This window comes from Galeopterus variegatus, unplaced genomic scaffold (assembly GCF_000696425.1).
Source record: "Galeopterus variegatus unplaced genomic scaffold, G_variegatus-3.0.2 Scaffold2384, whole genome shotgun sequence".
NCBI lineage: Eukaryota > Metazoa > Chordata > Mammalia > Dermoptera > Cynocephalidae > Galeopterus > Galeopterus variegatus.
Window position 1 is genome coordinate 155,914 of NW_007728495.1, and position 10,111 is coordinate 166,024.

The 10,111-nt window shown below is 35.2% G+C and overlaps 1 protein-coding gene across 1 annotated transcript in view; it reads right to left on the reverse strand.

The window, feature by feature from the left end:
* EPYC (epiphycan) overlaps positions 1-10,111 on the reverse strand; it is a 56,820-nt gene that overhangs the window by 24,444 nt on the left and 22,265 nt on the right. Inside the window, exon 2 of the mRNA XM_008581536.1 lies at positions 202-376. Within this exon, the coding sequence (XP_008579758.1) occupies positions 202-376 (175 nt within the window). The remainder of the gene's footprint in view (positions 1-201; positions 377-10,111) is intronic.

Here is a 10,111-nt window from a genome sequence, read left to right on the forward strand (position 1 = left end):
CGATCATTTCCTTCAGGCCAAAGCTATATTATTAAAACTGCTTTATATTTGAATACAAAATTCATGTGTGACTCCTGCTGCAAACCTAGCCTATTCTGAAACTTTCTCATTGGGTCATGCGGGTTCCCTGTGAGGTTAGAGCTTGGCAGTTTTGAAAGATGTGAGTGGACTCAATTATAACTCAGCTTTGATGTACCCGACCTTCATTGGTGTGCGGGCCCAGAACCCCAGTGAATTCAGGCTCCTGTGGGGAAGAGCCATCGATCAGCCTGGGAGTCGACTCCTCCTCCTCCTCTTCTTCCTGGGTCTCCTCCGGCTGTGGGGGTGGAGAGAAGAGCTCTCTGTTTCCCGAAGGCATCACTGTTGCTATTTTAATCTGAAAAAAAAAAAAAAAGCAAAATTTCATCAGGCAATCTCAATCACCCTAAGTGGCAGTGACACAAATTTAAAATGTACCCATCTATGCCACAAGAGGGCACTCCTGTTCTGAAGTTCAATAGTGTAACTGGATGCATGTTTGGTAGAGCACATATGGTTTTAGTAACTGTTATGGCTGTTTTTAATTAATCTTGTTTCTCGAATCTTAGAAATTGTTTCCAATGCCTTTTTTTCCTTTGATCTTCTTGCTCTTTTAACATGCTTGTTCATTTCATAGGTTTAAAAAAACTTCATTTATTGTTTTCTAATAACACATAGCATTACAAGAATGCATTACTGTTGTGAAAGATGCAAATTAATTTAGAAGTGTGCAGAGTAAAATCCAAAAGTCCTCTTTACCTGCAGCCCTAATTCTACTCCCCTTGAAGATGATAACTGATAAGAACTTGATGTGTATTTTTCTGTTCTTTTAATACTTTATTTCCTAGATTCAAATATTCTGTTTCTTCACAACTATTTACACTTCCTTTGATGGCATTTTATTGAAAGTATTCTTTCTACTAAAATAAAATATAGAGAGACATATAAACTATAAGACTTGATTATGGTCTTTCATTTCTCATATATTTTCAATATTATTTGAATAACAAATATTACCAACAATCCTTGGGCATGCTAATATTGACCTTTTTGAGAGTTTTGACAATAGTTTTTCTCATATATTTTCAATATTATTTGAATAACAAATATTACCAACAATCCTTGGGCATGCTAAAATTGACCTTTTTGAGAGTTTTGACAATAGTTTTGCATTTATAAAATTGCAAAAATATTAGAAGATTTTTTTCAGAGATTATACTTTAGATTATTGTTGCTTTTCTGTCTTCTTACTTGCATATTTTAAGCAATGAGTTGTGGTTATAAGAATACAGTTTGCATTTAGTAAAAGCCCTCACTCTCAGCTCCCTTCCTGTATCTCATGTCTACTCCTCTGTATTCCTTAATAAATGTCTACTTCCCTGATGATCTTGTAAGGTTGGGCTGGAAATATGTTCAACATCTAGGACCCATCCTTTTTGGTTCAGTGTCCTCATGGTATCTCCAGAAATTCCAGATTCTCCCTTGACCACACCAGTACATCCTCTTGCTCCTTTCTCCCCTTCTTTTTTATTTGCTTTCATTACAAAAGCAAAAACACACATAGATTACTTTCTAAATTACTTAATACCAAAATGATGTGCAAACAATTACTTTCATCTATAAAATAAGTACATAATTAGGCCAGATATTTTCTGAATTTTTGCATAACCATAAGATTTAAAAAATGCTTTTGATAGATTTGAATACATTGTCTCACACATGAGAATTATCCTTTTTAAGAAAGACTAAACTTTCTTTTGTCAATTTACTTCTCTGAATTGTGCCTCCCCCTGTGCTTTCAAAGAGTCTCTCTATAGCAGACTTATCTACACTACGTTCTATCGGTTCCATCAATTTTCTGTGCAACCAAGCCTACTCGATGGTAAACTCTGAGTTATGTCTTTTATCTTTGTACCTCTGGGCAGTAGTATAATAAATGATCAACAAGAACTTATTAAAGTATATATTTTTTAAAAAATTGTTTGTCCAAAATAGGTCTAATTCCCAGCTCTATGCTTAACTTTAGAGATTTGGCTGAGAAAAATCAATGAATGTGCTCTTGCTTGCTTTAAAGCATTTAAAGCAAGAAATCAAACCAAAAGCTGAATGTACTGTATTTATTAGGTACGTTAGGAGCCATACATGCAGATACTATAAAGCTTAACTAGAAATCTCCAGCTGAGAAGGTTGGGCACATTTCCTGAAACAGAGAGACATACGGTTTCCATCTGTAGGGTCAGAAGGAGGCAGATTCAGAAGAAACAGATTTTCAGAAAGACCAAAAGGAGGCTCCAGGAAGAGCGGAAATTGAGACAGATGTTTCATGGAATGGAGGCAGCCTAAAGGGAGAAACACATTCCAGACACGTTGCCTTGAATCTTTTGCTTAGTAGGAAAAATGTTTGCACATACGTTTTACAGATAATTGTTTTTCCACTGATTTGATGTGAAGTTGTAAGATCTCACTTGCCATTCAATATAATGAGGCAAAATAGCTTTTGTGTTTATCAGAAATTGTTTTTTTCATGCTTACTTGTGAATAAAATGTGAATGCTGAACAACTTTTAAAACCAAGGAAAAGGAATGTTTTTTCAGTTCAGCAAAATTACAGAACTGTAAACTCAAAGTACTGTGCCTGGAGGGGCTTCTGCATGGTAGGCACATTTATTCTCACTAATAGAAGTAATTTATGCTTCTGTCTTTTTCCCTCTTTTAACAGTCTTTGTACTGTGATTTGAAGTTGTGATGCAATGCAGGCAAGAGATGAAGCCAGGGAAACATGACCACCTGGCTCTTCGTGTGGCAGACATTTATGCTTATGGTGCAGAAACCTAAGTTTGGACATAAATGCAAATGGTCAAAAAGCATCTCTGCCTCCTTTTCTCAAGCTACGATTGGTAGTACTCAAATGCAAATATAATTGAGCCTCCTATATATATTCATTAATTCTACCAGAGTTTTCCTCCATTCTTTTTCGTTTCTCTGATTTACTTCCTACTGAATCGACTTAATCTGTTGATTGTATTTCCCTAAAGTTTAAAAACATCATAGATCATTACCACATATGACTTTGATCTTAGTCATCACTGCACTTGCATATCTTCTTGCCTAGTACAGTTACATTCTTGAATTGATTGTTTTGAAGTAAGTTATCTATTTCTATTCTCTTGTTTACCTGGACTTAGAACTGTAGATAATTTATGTCATGGTAGACTGTGCTTAGGAGTCCATTCTGTGTCAATGAAAGAGTATATTTATACCAGAGATGACAAATGCATAACCTACAGACAGTGACCAGGGTAGAGTGATGCCTGAGCAAATGTCAGCCTGGAGAGATAACTGCCAAAAAAGTCTCCTTAGGCCTGTGCTGTGGATTGAATTGTGTCCCTCAAAGTCCATGTATTGAAGTTTAATCCCCACTGTAACCGTTGAGGGTGGGAGATCCTATAATGGTAATTGAGAACTAGGGCCTTGAAGAGGCAATTAGATTGTGAGAAATATGCCCAAGTGAATGGATTATTCCATTAGATGGTTTAATGGCAGTCATGCATGTGGTTCAGAGAGCTTTAAAAGAAGAGCACATGAGGAGCTCTCTCTCTCTTCTTCCTGGCTTTTTCCCAATGTGATACCCTATGTCACCACCAAAGAAGATCCTTACCCAATGCGTTCCCTGGTCTCTGGACTTCCCAGCCTCCAAAACTGTAAGGGATAACTTTCATTTCCTTACAAATTATCCAGTTCCAAATATTTTGTTATAAGAAACAGAAACAGACTAATACAGCCTGCCTCAGCCTCTGCACTCTGCACAGTCTTGACTCCTTGTAAGCAGCACAGCACCCCGGTACAATGTCAGGATAAAGGGGACTGAACTGACCTAAAGTTTCAGCTCCCTGGAGAAATAAAAGACTCTCAATAGAAAATAATCCAGTTACATTACTTATATCAGATTGTACTGAACTTTTTACCAGCAATATTTATGTTGTTATTGGTAATACCACGATATATTTAAGACTTTCTTTAATTTTTTGATAATCAGCAGAGTTTTTCATAGAAGAGTCATTCTGTAAAAGTGGTCAGCACCATTTTTAGTGACAATATTTGGTTAAAAATAATTTTGATCAAATCCATTTGTCCCTACCACGATATATTTAAGACTTTCTTTAATTTTTTGATAATCAGCAGAGTTTTTCATAGAAGAATCATTCTGTAAAAGTGGTCAGCACCATTTTTAGTGACAATATTTGGTTAAAAATAATTTTGATCAAATCCATTTGTCCCTTAGCAAAAACACCTCTAAATTATCCATATAACTATGTTGCTGCCATTAAGCCTACTTAATTTATTTATCTTAATTTCAGAGTAAAAATATGAAAACTTGTGTGTTCAAAAACAGCACCCAGACTTCTTCCTCATTACTTCATTTGCCACAGAGTTTCTTTCATATAGACTTCTTTTTGACCATGCTGATCATATGTATTTATGGTGGTCACAAACCATTTGCTGCCATTCAGCATTGTATTTGAATTAATAAAACTCAATGTGCTTTTTTTTTATATTTTGAGCAGAGTTTTTCATAGAAGAATCATTCTGTAAAAGTGGTCAGCACCATTTTTAGTGACAATATTTGGTTAAAAATAATTTTGATCAAATCCATTTGTCCCCTAGCAAAAACACCTCTAAATTATCCATATAACTATGTTGCTGCCATTAAGCCTACTTAATTTATTTATCTTAATTTCAGAGTAAAAATATGAAAACTTGTGTGTTCAAAAACAGCACCCAGACTTCTTCCTCATTACTTCATTTGCCACAGAGTTTTTTTCATATAGACTTCTTGTTGACCATGCTGATCATATGTATTTATGGTGGTCACAAACCATTTGCTGCCATTCAGCATTATATTTGAATTAATAAAACTCAATGTGCGTTTTTTTTATATTTTGATTTTTTTTTTTTAAATCTCAGCACTTAATCTGCAGCTAAATTTCCAATGAGGAACTCAGTGAANTCTCATATATTTTCAATATTATTTGAATAACAAATATTACCAACAATCCTTGGGCATGCTAAAATTGACCTTTTTGAGAGTTTTGACAATAGGAGGCATTTATAAAATTGCAAAAATATTAGAAGATTTTTTTCAGAGATTATACTTTAGATTATTGTTGCTTTTCTGTCTTCTTACTTGCATATTTTAAGCAATGAGTTGTGGTTATAAGAATACAGTTTGCATTTAGTAAAAGCCCTCACTCTCAGCTCCCTTCCTGTATCTCATGTCTACTCCTCTGTATTCCTTAATAAATGTCTACTTCCCTGATGATCTTGTAAGGTTGGGCTGGAAATATGTTCAACATCTAGGACCCATCCTTTTTGGTTCAGTGTCCTCATGGTATCTCCAGAAATTCCAGATTCTCCCTTGACCACACCAGTACATCCTCTTGCTCCTTTCTCCCCTTCTTTTTTATTTGCTTTCATTACAAAAGCAAAAACACACATAGATTACTTTCTAAATTACTTAATACCAAAATGATGTGCAAACAATTACTTTCATCTATAAAATAAGTACATAATTAGGCCAGATATTTTCTGAATTTTTGCATAACCATAAGATTTAAAAAATGCTTTTGATAGATTTGAATACATTGTCTCACACATGAGAATTATCCTTTTTAAGAAAGACTAAACTTTCTTTTGTCAATTTACTTCTCTGAATTGTGCCTCCCCCTGTGCTTTCAAAGAGTCTCTCTATAGCAGACTTATCTACACTACGTTCTATCGGTTCCATCAATTTTCTGTGCAACCAAGCCTACTCGATGGTAAACTCTGAGTTATGTCTTTTATCTTTGTACCTCTGGGCAGTAGTATAATAAATGATCAACAAGAACTTATTAAAGTATATATTTTTTAAAAAATTGTTTGTCCAAAATAGGTCTAATTCCCAGCTCTATGCTTAACTTTAGAGATTTGGCTGAGAAAAATCAATGAATGTGCTCTTGCTTGCTTTAAAGCATTTAAAGCAAGAAATCAAACCAAAAGCTGAATGTACTGTATTTATTAGGTACGTTAGGAGCCATACATGCAGATACTATAAAGCTTAACTAGAAATCTCCAGCTGAGAAGGTTGGGCACATTTCCTGAAACAGAGAGACATACGGTTTCCATCTGTAGGGTCAGAAGGAGGCAGATTCAGAAGAAACAGATTTTCAGAAAGACCAAAAGGAGGCTCCAGGAAGAGCGGAAATTGAGACAGATGTTTCATGGAATGGAGGCAGCCTAAAGGGAGAAACACATTCCAGACACGTTGCCTTGAATCTTTTGCTTAGTAGGAAAAATGTTTGCACATACGTTTTACAGATAATTGTTTTTCCACTGATTTGATGTGAAGTTGTAAGATCTCACTTGCCATTCAATATAATGAGGCAAAATAGCTTTTGTGTTTATCAGAAATTGTTTTTTTCATGCTTACTTGTGAATAAAATGTGAATGCTGAACAACTTTTAAAACCAAGGAAAAGGAATGTTTTTTCAGTTCAGCAAAATTACAGAACTGTAAACTCAAAGTACTGTGCCTGGAGGGGCTTCTGCATGGTAGGCACATTTATTCTCACTAATAGAAGTAATTTATGCTTCTGTCTTTTTCCCTCTTTTAACAGTCTTTGTACTGTGATTTGAAGTTGTGATGCAATGCAGGCAAGAGATGAAGCCAGGGAAACATGACCACCTGGCTCTTCGTGTGGCAGACATTTATGCTTATGGTGCAGAAACCTAAGTTTGGACATAAATGCAAATGGTCAAAAAGCATCTCTGCCTCCTTTTCTCAAGCTACGATTGGTAGTACTCAAATGCAAATATAATTGAGCCTCCTATATATATTCATTAATTCTACCAGAGTTTTCCTCCATTCTTTTTCGTTTCTCTGATTTACTTCCTACTGAATCGACTTAATCTGTTGATTGTATTTCCCTAAAGTTTAAAAACATCATAGATCATTACCACATATGACTTTGATCTTAGTCATCACTGCACTTGCATATCTTCTTGCCTAGTACAGTTACATTCTTGAATTGATTGTTTTGAAGTAAGTTATCTATTTCTATTCTCTTGTTTACCTGGACTTAGAACTGTAGATAATTTATGTCATGGTAGACTGTGCTTAGGAGTCCATTCTGTGTCAATGAAAGAGTATATTTATACCAGAGATGACAAATGCATAACCTACAGACAGTGACCAGGGTAGAGTGATGCCTGAGCAAATGTCAGCCTGGAGAGATAACTGCCAAAAAAGTCTCCTTAGGCCTGTGCTGTGGATTGAATTGTGTCCCTCAAAGTCCATGTATTGAAGTTTAATCCCCACTGTAACCGTTGAGGGTGGGAGATCCTATAATGGTAATTGAGAACTAGGGCCTTGAAGAGGCAATTAGATTGTGAGAAATATGCCCAAGTGAATGGATTATTCCATTAGATGGTTTAATGGCAGTCATGCATGTGGTTCAGAGAGCTTTAAAAGAAGAGCACATGAGGAGCTCTCTCTCTCTTCTTCCTGGCTTTTTCCCAATGTGATACCCTATGTCACCACCAAAGAAGATCCTTACCCAATGCGTTCCCTGGTCTCTGGACTTCCCAGCCTCCAAAACTGTAAGGGATAACTTTCATTTCCTTACAAATTATCCAGTTCCAAATATTTTGTTATAAGAAACAGAAACAGACTAATACAGCCTGCCTCAGCCTCTGCACTCTGCACAGTCTTGACTCCTTGTAAGCAGCACAGCACCCCGGTACAATGTCAGGATAAAGGGGACTGAACTGACCTAAAGTTTCAGCTCCCTGGAGAAATAAAAGACTCTCAATAGAAAATAATCCAGTTACATTACTTATATCAGATTGTACTGAACTTTTTACCAGCAATATTTATGTTGTTATTGGTAATACCACGATATATTTAAGACTTTCTTTAATTTTTTGATAATCAGCAGAGTTTTTCATAGAAGAATCATTCTGTAAAAGTGGTCAGCACCATTTTTAGTGACAATATTTGGTTAAAAATAATTTTGATCAAATCCATTTGTCCCCTAGCAAAAACACCTCTAAATTATCCATATAACTATGTTGCTGCCATTAAGCCTACTTAATTTATTTATCTTAATTTCAGAGTAAAAATATGAAAACTTGTGTGTTCAAAAACAGCACCCAGACTTCTTCCTCATTACTTCATTTGCCACAGAGTTTCTTTCATATAGACTTCTTTTTGACCATGCTGATCATATGTATTTATGGTGGTCACAAACCATTTGCTGCCATTCAGCATTGTATTTGAATTAATAAAACTCAATGTGCTTTTTTTTTATATTTTGATTTTTTTTTTAAATCTCAGCACTTAATCTGCAGCTAAATTTCCAATGAGGAACTCAGTGAAAATATAACATGTGTGTGACAAAAAAATGCTGTGAAGGAATTCGAGCTACCAATATTTGATTTCTACCTTCATGAATGAATGAAAGGATCACTGAGTGAATTCATAAGTGATAGAAGGTTTGCCAGCCTTTATAATAATTATCCAATCAGCCAGACTGAATGTTTAAGCCAAACTTTATGCTTAAGCTAAGATCAACTGTCCATTTTATTTGTCAATATTATTTTCTGAACATCTATCAATGTCATTATTTTTTCTCCCTATCTACCACCATCACCATAATTTAAATTATTATCTTCTCTTGCCTAGAATACAGCAATAGTCTGCTTATGGGAAGTTAGGATATCCTCCAGTATATATGCAGTGAGAATATACTCTTAAAAAGACAAAAATGATCATGTGACTCCTGTTTAAAATCCTTTGATTTTTTTATTGTTTTTAATAACCACAGGAACAGCGGCCTTGCAAAAGCACTATAACATACTGGTTAAGAGGAAGGACTAAGACTGGATAAGTGGCCAGCACTGTCTGGAGGAGAGAAATATGAAATTTGTTGAACATGAACAAGACAGTCAATAAAGAGATCATTTCTAACATTGAAAAGAGATCTTATCATGGGATAGATGAAATATTCCCAGTTATGAAAATAATTGGCATGGGTTTTGTACTCAGCCAAGTAAAACTCTGCTATATGATCCAGCTTTATAGATATCCTTATTCTGAGAATGAAGGGCTCTGAATAGGAGGAGTGAGCATTGTTGTTAATAGGAAATTCCTACTCACATTATAAATTCATGGATGAATTTTCTTGTTCCTATTTTAAACCTCATATGATCTTTGCTTGAAATTATTTATCAACCTAGACTCTGACTTGACCATGACTGATTATGTTTATAAAGTTCAGTTTCTGAACCTGAAGGCTAAAGTCCATACCAAGATCATGTAGCCCTAAGGGAGCACTTTTCAGTCAATCAGTCTTCCCCAGAAATTGACAAGTATGAAAAATATTATTTAACATTCATGCAGGAGAATTGTGGAATGCAATCAGCATTTGTTATAATTTTCCCTTACTTTAATGAGAAATAAGTTTTGTCTCAGAATGAAACTTTAGCCTGGGTCCACATGATGGGTGAGAGAATGCCATGCATTCACCTACTTTACTTTCCTTCTGGGCATTCAGCTAAAACACATTTGTTATTTCCTTTGATTCTAGGTTGGGTCGTGTGGCTAGTTCTAGCCAATTGAATGGGACAGGAGGTGATGTGTTATGTCTGGTTCAAGTCAGTGGAGAGCAAGTATACTTTCTTCACATTCCTTCTCTTCCCTTCATCTGTCACAGGAAGAGGCCAGTGGACCTTGAAGTAATAAGCTGAAAATGGTGAAATTCTGCCATGAGAGCAGTTTAGGTAATTGAATAACTACATGGAGGAAAGTAAAACTGTTGATCGCACTGACTAGACAATCATGTCAGCAGATAAACTTTTATTACGTTAAGCCCCTAAGATTTTGGAGTTGATACAACTAGCAATGTAATTTACCCTAATATAAACATTTTCCATTTTTCATTTTTTATCCATTTCCTAATTATAATGAGGGAATAAGTTTTAATACTTTTATGGGTTCATTTATCTGCACATTTCATAAGCATTAGAAAAAATGAATGCACATTTTTTTTGTTTTTCTAC